Source organism: Eptatretus burgeri, chromosome 3, assembly GCF_056783735.1.
Source record: "Eptatretus burgeri isolate ZD-2024b chromosome 3, Ebu_testis_v1, whole genome shotgun sequence".
NCBI lineage: Eukaryota > Metazoa > Chordata > Myxini > Myxiniformes > Myxinidae > Eptatretus > Eptatretus burgeri.
Window position 1 is genome coordinate 82,994,975 of NC_140963.1, and position 14,493 is coordinate 83,009,467.

Here is a 14,493-nt window from a genome sequence, read left to right on the forward strand (position 1 = left end):
GTGACGCTTGTTGAGAGAAGGCCCAAAGCTGATTCTTTCCCATTCTCCTTTGCTTCTGGATAAATCTGCTCAATGCCCAGAAATTGTGCAATATTTCATGAAATGCTGTCCTTGCGCATATTCTTGCCCACAGCAGCTGTACAATAAGTAGATAAAGCAGTTTGTCCAAAACATCATCTCCTGCAAATTGTCCAACCAACTACAGCACATTGGAAGATATTCGAGGATCAGGAGTTATTGTCTCCACTTGGAGGCAACGGTGATTTCTTTAAAATATCTAATGTTTGGCCTTTTAAGAAACAGACGCAACCTTAACAACCTGGGGTTAGTGTTGTGATTATTTATTTACACCTGTGCTTTTACACCAGTGTTTCTCAAGATGGGGCGTGGTAATATTTTGGTGGGGCATGACTATTCAGAATTAATATATGATCGCTTTCGAGAGAAACAGAGAGAGAAAGCTAAGAGAAATCGACTGGAAATCATGAAACGTGGTGATTTATGGCTGAATCTGACAAAATTGGTTCCTCGAATCAAAGAAATCTGTAGCCAGCGTCAAGGGCAGGGCTCCCATTGAAGTGAGCAGCAATTGAATAAAATTTTCAATAAAGTTTCAATAATGCATTTTGAATACATATGTAGTATATACTGTAGTGTCTCCAATCATGGTGGGGCGTACAATTTTTTTTGAAAATCAAAGTGAGGCGTGGGACAAAAAAGGTTGAGAAACACTGCTTTACACCACGTATCTTTTCAAGAGGTATTTTTCCATTGGATGTTGTGTTTATCCTGAAACTGATTTGGTATTTCTGAATCCGTTGTTAAAAATCATGTCGACCACTACTTTCCACGGCTAAATGAGCCGGAGAGTTCAGAGAACACCTTGCCCTGTGTCGTCTTGAGAAAAAGAACATGCGAAGAGTCTTTTCAACTCTTGCTTTGCATTTCCGAGCAACATGTACGTTTGTTTTGTTAGTGAACCTTGCATTGCCATAGCAGGCGTGATAGTAGCCACAGAGCACTATGCGCCGCAATATTTGTCAGAATTCAGACTCTCAAACAGTTATCTTGTCCTCAGGGCATTAACATTTTTTTTTCCTCCAAGTACTGCGAAACAGAAGGTGTTTCAAATTGTTAATAAGGTTATTTGTGTTCTACAGTATTCAAATACATAATCAAATAAGATTTTAAACGTTGTTTGGAAAAAATAATTTGGAGGGGGGGGAGTTTACCGCTGCAGATGCAATGAATGTTCAAATTATGACATTCAATTGAAATTAAGTTGGTCCTTGATCATAAACTGACCTTTGTGGATAGACAGACAGACATAAGTGAACCAATTGCTTAATCCCACTTTTTGCTTTGCGTGTGCTGGGTAAAAATTGTTATATCATGCCTGACTGTATTGATGACCCACTCGGTTAACCTTCATCGTCAATGAGTGATTTTTATTTTTGTATACAATGTTGAAGCTCATTTCAGAGCTAACACACACAACGTATAACAAAGGGAGCAGGAGACAAGAGAAGATCTGTGGAAGGGAAAAGGATGGGGCGGGCAGGGTACGTGGGGTAAACAAGATGGACATATCAGGGAGTTTGAAGGAGGTGGATTTGGAGTGGATTAACAGGGAAAGAAAAGATTGAGGATTTGGATGGGGGAACATATGATATGGTGGTGAACAGCTGTTTCGAAGACATGGAGCGAAGAGTGGGATTGAAGAGAGTGTGGGAGTTTATTCCAAAGGTGGGAAAAAATAGGAATGAAGGAGTGAAGGTGAGCAGTGATTCCTGATTTTGGTAGTTTTACCAGAAGGGGGTTGCTGGCGGACCTTGAGCACCCTGCGGAAATATAGGGGGGGAGGCATATTGCAGACAGAGCTTGGGGGCGAGGCTGGAGAGGAGACTGTAGAAGATAGGAAGACCACCGACTTCCCTGCGGTGAGAGAGTGAGAGGCCTAAAGACTCAGCCTCATCGCGGGAGATACCAATGATTCTAAATGCCTTGGTTTCCACAGTGTGAAGTCGAGAAAGGTGAGAAGCAGGAGCACCAGCCCAGAGGGGAGAGCAGTACTCCATCAGGCTGTGGAGGAAAGCTTTGTATGTTGTCAGGAGCTCAGGTGGACTGGGGAAGGACTTTGCACGACGGAGGATTCCCAGTCGGCGACTGGCTTTGGAGACCAGCTTGGAAATGTGGCTTTCCCAGGAAAATTTTTAAAGTTTGTTTGAACCTCAAAAGTTCTCAGGTACTCAAAGCTTTATACAGAAGTCTCTCTCGTACCACATCCTAATGGTCCCAGGTGACTGTTTAACCCGTTTGCTGGCCACCGATGATGTCATCAATATCAGTCGCTACACCTGGAGATGTTTCAGAACTCACAAGGGTCCAAATTTTTGCCATAAACTTTTGAGCTGTTCTCTGAACATACAGGTGGAAATAAAATACTTTATGAATTAGGTCAGGATTCCCCTTCTGTATGTCTGTAGTTTATTTGTAATTGCGAGAAATAATTGTGATATATATTGTGAGTAAACAAATGCAAATAATTAGGTTACTGGTTCAGTTTTTGTCAATTCACAGAGTATAGCCTTGGGTACCATTTGATCAACGAAAGCGATCGGATCAACCATGCACCTGTGTGTGTTCCATTCGCCTTCACAGTGATGGAAGATGAAGATGATGAAGAAGAAGAAGCAAAGTACATCCCTGGTATATGGTACCTTACACTTTTCTTTTGAATAAAATAGTTTGTTGGAAGTTGTACACCTCGGATAGATAACCACAGCAAATGTACAGGTGTGTTTAACTTTATTGTTATACAGTACTTATTGTCTAGTTTAAAACGTTTTCCTTTCTTTTTCTCCCACACAAGTGCAGTCTTGTGGAGGAAGGAATTCACGGCTCCATTTGAAGTAATGATTTTACATTTTGCCATTTCTATATCTGTGTGTTTCCAGGCTTGCAGGCCTGGGCGTACGGACCAGCCCTAGGCCTCAAGATGTCCAGCTCACTGGAGAGCCTGCAAGCAGCCCTATCCGGATCAACGACTGATGGCGCAGCGAGTGGACAGCTCCCACGGAGCCGGGTGGCTCTGAGCCGCGGCTGCAACGACAGCTTTCGTGCGGCCATTGACAAATCGTATGAAGGACGGCCTGGCACGGAGGAGGAAACTGCCCTATCTGAGGAAGGTTGGTGACACGTGATGAAAGTGTCAAAACTTCTGATTTACTTTTTTTTAAAGAAAACTTCAAGGTAAGTCTGTGATGTCTTTTTTATCACTTTATAAGCAACTTCTCATAGTTTTGTGTGAATTATTATCTCTGTGACCGAAGGTGAAGGAGGTGATGTTTTCATTCCTTTCTGTCTGCTTGTGACTTGCAAAATCGAAGATTTTTCAAGTATGTTGGTCAATTGGATTTTGTTATTCTGTCTGTGTCTGTCTGTTTGACTGTCTGTCTGTCACCTGTAGGTCACAATTTTAAACCGATCTTCATGAAACTTCACCACCTGGTAGAGTTTGCCATAAGCAAAAAGCCTCGTTTTTGAGGTTAAAAGGTCAAATATCAACATAGGCCAAAGGTCAACAACTTCGGTGAGGTTCCTCAAATCCTCAATTTTCATCCGATTGACTTGAAATTTCAAGAGGATTTATATTTCAGGTCATTGAATTCAACCACCAATTATTTTTGAGGTCAAATTTGTTTTATGGATTTTGCAAGTATCGTGCACGTCTTCTTATTGTTACTTACAAAATCGAAGATTTTGGTATATTGGTATATTGGTCAGTCGATTTTGTTATTCTGTCTGTTTGTCCGTTTGTCGCTGACAGGTCACAATTAAAAACCGATCGTCATGAAACTTTACCAAGTTGTCGAGGTCGTCTCATCTGAGAAGCCTATTGATTTTGATGTCAAATATCATCTTGAGGTCCAATTTCTAAAATCATCATTTTTCATCCGATTGACTTGAAATTTGAACAAGATTTGCATTTTGTGTCACTGAATTGGGAAACCGACTATTTTTGAGGCTAAACGTTCAAAGGTCAACTCAAGGTCAAACTTCTAAAATCATCAATTTCAATTTGAAAAAGAATCAATTTTCATCTGATTGAGCTGAACTTTGTGAAGATTGTGAATTTTAATCTTAATGAAATTGACAATTTGATGTATCCGTTGCAACCTTTGGAGGGGGGAGGTGGATTTTGCAAGTATCGTGCTCTGCACGACGTCTTTTTCTTGGTAGTTGCAAAATCTAAGATTTTTCAAGTATATTGGTCAGTCGATTTTGTTATTCTGTCTGTCTATCTGTCTGTTTGTCTGTTTGTTGCCTACTGGTCACAATTTTAAAACGATCTTCACGAAACTTCACCACATGGTAGACTTTGTCATAAGGAAGAAGCCTCTTGTTTTTGAGTTCAAAAGTTCAACATAGGCCCAAGGTCAACAACTTAGGTGAGATTTCTAAAATCCTCAATTTTCATACGATTGACTTGAAATTTGAAGAGGATAAATATTTCAGGTCAATGAACTAAACCAGCGAATTATTTTGGAGGTCACCATCGACCAAAAGGTCAACATAGGCCCAAGATCAACAACTAAGTTGGTATTTCTAAAATCCTCAATTTTTACCCGATTGACTTGAAATTTGAAGAGGATTTATATTTCAGGTCAAAGAATTCAACTCTGCAAGTATTTTTGAGGTCAACATCGACCAAAAAGTTAACATCGTCCCAAGGTCAACAACCATTGTGGTGTTTCTAAAATCCTCAATTTTCATCCGATTGACTTTACATTTGAAGAGGATATATATTTCAGGTCACTCAATTCAATGAGCCATTTATTTTTGAGATCAACGTGGACCAAAACGTCAACATAGGCCCAAGGTCAGCAACTTAGTTGGTATTTCTGAAATCCTCAATTTTCATCCGATTGACTTGAAATTTTAAAAGGATTTATATTTCAGGTCACTGGATTCAACCAGTGAATTATTTTTGAGGTCAAATTTGTTTTATGGATTTTGCAAGTATAATGCTCTGCACGACGGCTTCTTCTTGTTTGTCTGTTTGTCTGTGTGCAAGATATCTCAAAAAGTTGTGGACAGATCCGGATGAAATTTTTGGGCAGGTTGGGAATGTGACAAGTAAGATTTGATTCAAATTTGGTGAAGATCCGAATCCAGATTCCGATCTGATAATCTTTTTAGTGATTCTTCACCATTGAGAGATAGGGCGAAACTAATATATAGCACGATATCTCAAAAATGTTGTGGATGGTGTCGGATGAAACTTGGTGGACAGGTTGGATTTGTGACCACGACGAATTGATTCGATTTTAGTGAAGATCTGAATCCGGATCTGGATACAAGAGTTATTTAATTTTTCAGTGATTCTTCACCATTGAGAGATTGGGCCAAAAACGACATATAGCAAATTTCAAAAATGTATTCGGCCCAATGTGTTCCCATGGATAAGGAATTATGTGGCAGAGGTATGCACTCGACCGATTGCCCTGATAGTCTTAAAATGTTTCTTACATAATTATCATCAGATATTTTAATATGGCAGTTTATCAATTCCATCAGCCGATGGAGTCAATGCAATGTTTTATTAACATGTGAAACACCCTGATTACATGAATAAACAATGTCGTTTATCAAACGGCTTGTGGGTGTATCTTATAAAACCACACGAACCACCCCCCCCCCCCCTTCCACAATCCGCCATTATTTTTGACTCACTTCCACTACTTTCGATTGTGGAACCACAACAAAAGAAAATCCTCCCAAATTTTGTAATACAGCTTCAGAAGTGTGCGTTAGGTCAGTGTTAGAATGACAATAAGTCTTTAAAAAAATGTAAAAATATATATTTTGGTCTAGTTATTAGTATAAAGTTTTTCAAACATTCTTCACACAGCAAATATCTGTTTCCCCCATTTATGTTTTCAGACATGAGAAAGTAATTATATCTCACTGCCCACAGGCACAGCATTGGCGTGTTGATGATATGCCAGTAAAGCTGTTGGAAAATAAGCATACACAAAGGGGCACGTGCAGGACCGGGTTTAGATCCGTCATCATTAATTAGACCGTGGATCAGAACTGTATGCCAGCTGGAGATCTATCCTCGTCATGCTATATTGGGAAGTTTGATTTGGCCTGTTTCACATTCCCACCTGAGCACTTCGTTCATGATTCGAGGATCCTGGGTTCACATCCCGTGTAATATTAAGGCAGAACTTTCCAACTAGTATCCTTCATCAAAGTCCTGGTGGTGCCTTGTCAAATCCATCACTCATGTCAGCTTCCCTTCCATCCCCTTGCTCACCTCAACTGGCCTCACCACAGACTCCACTTGAGATAAGGTAGAATGTCTCAACTCAATGTTTGTCTGCAAATCTTGTGTATTCAACCCATCCCACTCTGCCCCCACCTTATTTTCTTGTACCCACTGTCTGGTGGACTCTGCGTCCTTCTCGCCCAAGAGGGTAGAGGAAGTGCTGTCCAGCCTTGACTGTGCATTGATGATGGCCCAGATGGCATCATTGCACATGTTCTCAAATCTTTCTCTGCTGCCCTTGCTTCTCCTCTGTCTGCACTCTTCAATCTGTGCTTCTCATTTGGCCACCTCCCATCTTCCTGATAGTTCACCTCCATCACTCACATTCACAAGAAGTGTGCAAAATCACAAACATTTTTTCCAAAATTTTCACATCACAGACAGGTCAGTGGTCTTTGTTTTCTACCACCTCCTTTCTGGTCTTGCACCCTCTGTTCTTTCAGTGCTTTGTCCCCTCCGCCCCCACCTAAATTTATGCACGGCGCACACAGTCCACCATCAACCCCCTTCTGGTGAAACGCCCAAAATCCAGAATCACTGCTCACATCCACTCATTTGTTCCTCTTTTTTCTGCCTGTGGAACCAACTACAGCACTACATTCTCGTCAATTTCATTCTTCCCTCCAGATCTTCAAGACAGCTGTTCACCACCATCTCAGATCATCCAAAACCGTGATCTTTTCTGTGTTCATTAACCTTTCCCAAGCTCACTTCTTTCCAAAGTTCCAGTTTTTCCTTCCTGAGAGTTTGCTTTTGTATCCACCCTGTCCACCCCATGCCTCTTCCCATACCCCCTCATTCTTCCTCACATTCCTTATTCGTCCAAGTTTCCCTCTATTTTGTCCCTCAAGACTGCTGTTGGTGTGTTTCACCCCCTCTCTTTTTGCTGTTCCTTTTGTTCCATTATGTCCTGATCCGTTATATGTTTGAAGTCCTCCACGAGCCTCGACTTTACATACAAATCCTATCTTCCCCCCTCCCCCCCAAAAAAACCCCAAATATCCTCTCAACTCTAGACCTTTCCTCCAATTGGAAGAAAAGTCATGGAAAACTCATGCAAACTCATGGAAGCAAACCCGATGTCATTTTGTCCTATTTTCAAACAGCCTGATGTCTGACCAAGGGCGTCGATCATTATTGAAAAGTGTGGGGGACATGTGAGCACATCGTGTGAAGACCATATGGTGTAGGATCTGGGATGTATCGAAGTCGAAGTCGAAGGCTGGCCATGGAAAAATTAGGGTTTTGAGCACTAAATTGCCACTTGTGCTGCTTTTTCTGGGAAAAATCTTTTTGGCATGCATTCAACTATATTGATACCTACTTCACTGTCCAAAATTAAGGGAAGAGGAACAAAAAAAAAAAAAAAATCAAAGCAAGAAAGGAATAGGAACAAAAAAAATCAAAGCAAGAAAGGAATAGGAACAACACTCAAATGGCCTAAAAATCCAATGAAGTGATCAAGTGGTGAGAATAGCAGCTTCTGTAACGAATGATGCTCCAAGCTGGTTACGTTTTTCTAAGACGGAAAAGGCAAATAAAACATCAGAATTCTTCTGGATCTTTTGCTATCAATCTTCACGCATGAAGCTGCGAGTGAACAGTGTTTGGGCGCCTATCCACACTATAATGGTGGAAACTCTTTGATAAATTAATGTTCCCCAAAGGACCTCCAGCCAAATGTGTTGCAAAACTGGTGGTTGCCCATACATGGCAAAAGGCGGGAAGACGTTCCTTGCAAATAAATGTTTTTTATTTTAAAAATAATACATGGGATAAGGAAAGAGGTCACTATAAATAAATGGAACAGATCGGGTGGTTGACAGACACAAATATGATATGAGGGCTCACAGAAACTTATATACAAGAACCCTAAACCCCACTAATGGTGCCAAAATACCGGATTCAAACAAGAAACAAAGGGGCAGGCAAGGACTTGAGCAGGCATCTTGTTGGGTTCAAGATGACCCATGCAGGTTGGTATTGTATAGGACTGGTGTGGCATGGTACGAAGGCAAGAGGAAGGCGATGAGACATGGTGGTGGGGAGATGCCATCCTCGGTCCTCAAACCATCCATGTCTCATCAGCGATGAAGCAGAGAGAGATGTCTTCTCAATCTGGAACCAGGAGCTCACCTTAAGTGCACACATCAATGTACATGGCTTTTATTACCTCTAAGCCCACCCTCATACACGGGGGGGGGGAGGGGTGAGGGGGGTGAGGAGCAGCCCTCCCGTTGGCCACCCACTGCAAGTGAGCAGCGCCGCCCTCCAGGCTGTCTAGCCGCTCCCTAGGGGATCTGCAGCTCAGTACATCACTGTGGCCTGTGGCCTGTAGTCTTTGGCCTAACAATCTATGTTGTTTCCATTCCATTACAACCAGTGCCTTTCTGTTACCTTGGTGCCCACAAGTCCTCCACCTGGCCTTGCCCGTACAGAAGGTTTATACGTCACAACCTTACTCTATTCTGCTCTATGATTTCCAGTCACTGCCTCCTCAGTGTACATATTACATACAACTTATGTCTGACAGGTTCCAATACAAGTGTAAATCAAAAGTACCTGAGCACATGAACCAAATCACTCTTAATGCATTCGAGTTATGCACCACCCCACACCCCACCCCCCTCCATGTAACAATATCTATCAGTCTCACACTGTTCAACAAAACCACCTCTTTATTTACATCGTCAGCCACTAGAATAGGTTGTCTCTCTTGAACCTCGATGTCTCATCGCGAGCCATGACTTCTCCTGTGCTGAACATGTTGGAAAGCTGGCCTCTGAAGCCAGCTGCAGCCTGGGGATCCTCTATTGTTCCAACTCATTCATTGGTAGACCAGAGCTACTCATAGCTTATACAGTCGAGGCTCGTGGCGGTGTGAGAACACATAATGGAGCAGGACACAGCAGAACAAAAAGAACAGTGGAGTGGGGGTGTCAGGGTGGAACACACCAAGAGGTGGGTCGAGGGACAAAATAGAGGGAGATCGAAAGTAGCAAGAGCAAGAATTACTTTGCAATAAATGTCCCCGACTGATGTGATATTTTCTAAGTCCAAAAAGGGCAGAACTCTGTGAAAAATTTATGAAACGCCCTGAAACTCAAACTTGTTCTGTAACTTATGGTAAATTTTCACAAAAGCGGGTCAGGTAACGGTAAAGAACAAACTCAAAAATCAACTTTCTTTGATATTCTCGAAATAGTGCTTGAACCCCTTATAAGGCCTAGAAAAATGTTCAAATGATGTCAGCAACGCAGGATCACCATAAGGCCTCTGCAATAACTGGGCAATATATGCTTGATAAAAATTCTCGGACAGTCTTTACCGTTACCTGACCCGCTTTTTTTAAAATGTCCCTTATAATAAAGTTTCTTTTGAATATGTTAAGAGCATGGGAGGAAAAAAAGTCTGAAAAAAAAAACCCACAGGTGGGATGGACAGACCGAGATTAAACCTATAGTCCCCTCCAGTGAAACCAGTAGGGGACTAATAAACGACATTGGGAAGAACATAGGCAAGAGTAGGAGGACACCATGGAGTAAACAAGCTGGATACAGCCACACATTCTCAATCATAGAAGTAGAAGCGAAAACTGTGGAAGAAGCAGAAATGGAACAAAATAAAGTAAAAGGAGGATGAGGGAGTGGGGTCAAACCCAGCAACCTGGAAACCTGGAAGGAGGTGGGCTGGGGGGGTGTGATGGTATTGAGGGTCAAACCATTTATGGTGTGGATGAGAGATCACCTGAATGTGGAGAACAACCATCTTAAAGCCCTGGAGAGAAGAATGGGATTCAACAGACTGAAAAATTGGTTCCACAGGAGGGAGAAAAAGATGAATTAATGAGTGGGTGTGAGCAGTGAGTCTGTGATTAGCTTTGATTTTCCAAGGAAATAATTGGATCGACAGAGAATGCCTCGTCTGCGGCTGGCTTTGGAGGCCAGCTTTGCTTTGCCATTGGGCCACGAGAGGTCATGGCTGAGGGTGAAGCCAACACGTTCAAGAGACTTTACCTCTTCCACTGGTTGACCATAGAAATAGACAGGTAGGTTAATTTGACGATCATTCCGGAGTAAAAGGGTGAGACGATTTTCCACCATTGAAGAGCATGTGGCATTTATCAGACCGGAATCTAATCATTTCCAGATCAGCAGAGAGAGATGCAGCTGCTGACTGCCTCCAAAACCAGCTGCAGCCTGGTGGGAATGTACCCCCAAATGTGGCGTCACCTGGAAAAAGGAATAGAGGGTTTTCCAGAGTATCAGATAGGTCATTTACGTAGATGATGAACGCGACTGGGCCCAACACACTGGTTAGGGAAACTTCAGCCTCCACGAAGAGGGAGGAGAGGTTTTCATTGACAGCACGTTGACTGTCTGGGTGAAGGAAGTCAAAGATCCAGGAATGAAGGCAGCCTTGAATGCCACTGTGAAAACATTGTTCCTCTTTTGTTTGTGGGATCGCCTTCCAGAGGCAGTTGAATACCATGCTTCCTGCTTCCCTCCAAGACTTCAAGCAGTCATTGCACTCTCTCTCTCTCTCTCTCTCTCTCTCTCTCTCTCTCTCTCTCTCTCTCTCTCTCTCTCTCTCTCTCTCTCTCTCTCTCTCTCTCTCTCTCTTTCTCTCTCTCTTTCTCTCTCTCTTTCTCTCTCTCTTTCTCTCTCTCTTTCTCTCTCTCTTTCTTTTTCTCTCTCTCTCTCTCTCTCTCTTTCTCTCTCTCTTTCTCTTTCTCTTTGTCGTTGTCTTTGTCTTTGTCTTTGTCTTTGTCTTTGTCTTTGTCTTTGTCTTTGTCTTTGTCTTTGTCTTTGTCTTTGTCTTTCTCTTTGTCTTTGTCTTTGTCTTTGTCTTTGTCTTTCTCTCTTTAATCCACGTTAAAATACAGTGATGTTTCCTCATGTCCTTGTCTTACATGTGATCGATACGTACAAGCTCCACCCTGACCCTAAATGGATTGTAAAAAGCTGATGCTTGTTTGAGACTTTATTCTGCTTTCATATACCTTAAACCACACTCGGCGGCCTAATAATGAGCATTTGATTGGAGTCTGGGCGGTCTTCGGTTCAAACCCTGGCTGAGTTGTTTCAAAGACTTTAAAAATGGTCCATGCTACTTCCTTGCTTGACACTCAGCATTATGAAAGATAGAGCACAGAGAAACAGCAATAGGTTGGTAACCAATCTGCAGGCTTGATGGGCCTTCATGGAGAAATGTGGTGGGAAATTGTTATACATGCCTGAGTGTCCTTTTATCTCAATATCTTCCTGTCTTTCAACCTTTTCGCCCATTTTTTTTGTTTTCACTCTTTTGTTCTTTCGAACGTTTTCCTCCCTCTCTGCATCTCCTCTCAGTTCTCTCTGCCAATGTCCTCCCTTGATCCGTGCCTCTCGTTCATGCCGTTCTTGCATGCTTTTCGTGAGCCTTTGCCTCAAGTTTTCTAAGGAATTTAGCATTTCTACCCCATGCAGCTTCACGGGCTTTGTGGTTGTCTGCCTTTTTTTGTGTGCCAGGTACGTTTGCTGTCCGCGCGAGTATGATTGAGACCTTGGTCTCTCCAGGGACGGGCATCGACGCAATTTTTCTCCTGTTTCATACAATTTAATCCACAATAAATGAGCGATGGCAACACAATGTTTAGTTTAAATGGATGCCTTACTCCCACGCCACACCACATGGCTCCAATTTTATAATTAGCAACACATCTGATAATAAATCAAACGCCTTAAAGTGGCTGATATTGACCATTGGAATTTATAAATATTAAGGTGTGAAAACAAGGCAAACTTGGTGAGTCTCTGTTAATTAGCATTCAAAATTGCACCTGCAGCATTCATGTGGATCTGCTTTATTTGCCAAAAGCCTTTCAAGGGTCACAAACAAAGCCATTTGAAGCCTTTTTTGGAGCACTGTACGAGGGAGCAGTGGTGTTGGGAATCCTAATACAGATCTCATTTGTACAAAACTCACGGCACTCTCTCCGTAGCTTCTTTTGAGCTGGGGATGAGTGAAATCCATGAATGTTACATCCGTGCACTGTTTACATCCATTGACATCAATGAAATGCACTGAATCTTTGAATGTTTATTCGTGGCATTTCTTCCCGATAACAGCCGACGAAGACGCAACGGAGAGTGTTTTGTTGGGCCAGGAGGAGCGCTCCGCACAAAATGGCGCTGATAGGCTGCCCTCTTCGTTCGGCCTACCTGTGGGCAAAGCGAAGAAAAAGGAAAAGAAGGGGAAGAAAGAGAAGGAGCGCAAGGAGAGCAGACTGAGGAGCTTTGGGGTCATGTTTAGGTACAAGGTCATGTTCAGCAATTTGAGCAACAGCCTTAACGAGCATTCCTTTACCTGCACACTCGTACCATTTGGTGTTTACTATTCATGGCGACTCTACATATCGATCAGATGTATAAGGTTGTTACAATGTGTTTCTGAATTGACAATGTTATTGTCGTTTTGAGAAATTTTTTTTTAATTAAAACATTCCTTTTTGTTTTTCCAGTTCAGCTTATTGTGAGGGAAAAGAACCGGATGTGCATTCGATTAGTGTGGTCAGGATTGATGTGATTCAAGCTATGCTTTCACCAGTAAGCATGATGTCATTGTTACTCTCGCCGGAGGAGAGGGTATGGCATTTGGGTCCATTTGTTACTTGGCAGAAAAACATTTTTTTCACAAGTATGTTGATCGCCTCCGTTTGTGTGTTTGTGTTTGTTGGATTTGCTCGATATCCCTTATTGTCGGTGTGTGTGTGTGTGTGTGTGTGTGTGTGTGTGTGTGTGTGTGTGTGTGTGTGTGTGTGTGTGTGTGTGTGTGTGTCTCTGCAACGCGAGGCTCCACAGCACAAACCAGCAAACCGATTTCGATGAAACTTGGTGATCAGGTGCCATATGAGCTGGGAGTGTGCGCGTTTGAGTTTCGTTGCTATGCAGCGGCCGAAAAACCGCGTTCACTATTTTCAATACTTGCCCTACAGTTTTGAATGTGGAGAAACGAGACTTCGGAATTAAACACTTCGAGATATTTAGAAAATTTTACTGGAGCCGATTTTTGATTTAGGTTTTGTTTTTCAAATGGTAGTCCTTCAAAAATAGGGTGTCTATTTACCGTAATTATTTATGAGCAGTGCCAGTTGGAAAAATACGCAATAGGAAAAATCTTGCCAGGCAGAGGAACAATTGTATGTGAACCAATACATCTTGGCAATGAATCTTCATCGGTGGATCGGTCAGAATGAAAAGCATCGTATCCAGCGCTTCGATCCTCGCGGATCCCTCTTCGCCTACTGGCTTGTCTGTTTGTTTGTTTGTCTGTCAGCTTGCCTCCAACACAAACCGCTCTACCAATCGTTCTGAATTTTTCAGAAATTAATGCAACCGATCCTGCGATCGTCCCGCATTGATGTTTCACAACATTCGGTTGACCAAAAAGGTCTACATAGGCCAATTTGAGCCAAATTTTCTAAAATCCTCTAATTTCATCTGATTGACATGAAATTTGAACAGTATTTGCACATCAGGTCAACGAATTCAACCACCTATTACTTTTGAGGTTATCATAGGTCAAAAGGTCAACATAGGCCATAAGGTCAACCCAAAATAGGCCACATTTTTTAATTGTTTCTAAAATTGTCAATTTTCATCCGATTGACTTTAAATTTGAAGAACATTTGCATATCAAGTCGCTGAATTTAACCACTTATTAATTTTGAGATCAACATCGGCCAAAAGACCAATTTGAGACAAATTGGGCCAAATTTTCTAGAATCCTCAATTTTCATTCGATTGACTTGAAATTTGAAGAGCATTTGAATATCGGGTCACCAAATTCAGCCTCCTATTGATTTGGAGGTAAACACAGGCCAAAAGGTCAACATATACCAAAAGGTCAACATAGGCCAGATTTCTAAAATCTTTAATTTTAATCTTATTAACTTGAAATTTGAAGAGAATTTGCATATATGGTCACTGAATTCAACCACCTACTAATTTTTAGGTAAACATAGGTCAAAAGGTGGACATCAGCCAATTTGGGCCAAATTTTCCAAAATCCTCAGTTTTCATCCGATTGACTTGAAATTTGAAGAGCATTTTCATGTCAGGTCGCTGAATTCAACTACAAATGATTTATAAGGTGAAAAGGTCAACACAGGCCTA

The 14,493-nt window shown here is 41.9% G+C and overlaps 1 protein-coding gene across 6 annotated transcripts in view; it reads left to right on the forward strand.

Moving 5' to 3' along the window:
- Positions 1-14,493, forward strand: part of LOC147030323 (partitioning defective 3 homolog B-like) — a 178,696-nt gene that overhangs the window by 121,885 nt on the left and 42,318 nt on the right. For 5 of the 6 annotated variants that reach the window (XR_015056311.1, XM_085874248.1, XM_085874246.1 and 2 more), the window contains 3 exons: positions 2,662-2,709; positions 2,958-3,188; positions 12,448-12,631. Coding sequence is in view for 5 of the 6 variants with exons in the window: in XM_085874248.1 (XP_085730374.1) it covers positions 2,662-2,709; positions 2,958-3,188; positions 12,448-12,631 (463 nt within the window). In the remaining variant the exon portion in view is untranslated. The remainder of the gene's footprint in view (positions 1-2,661; positions 2,710-2,957; positions 3,189-12,447; positions 12,632-14,493) is intronic. The other variant, XM_085874247.1, reaches the window with a different exon arrangement.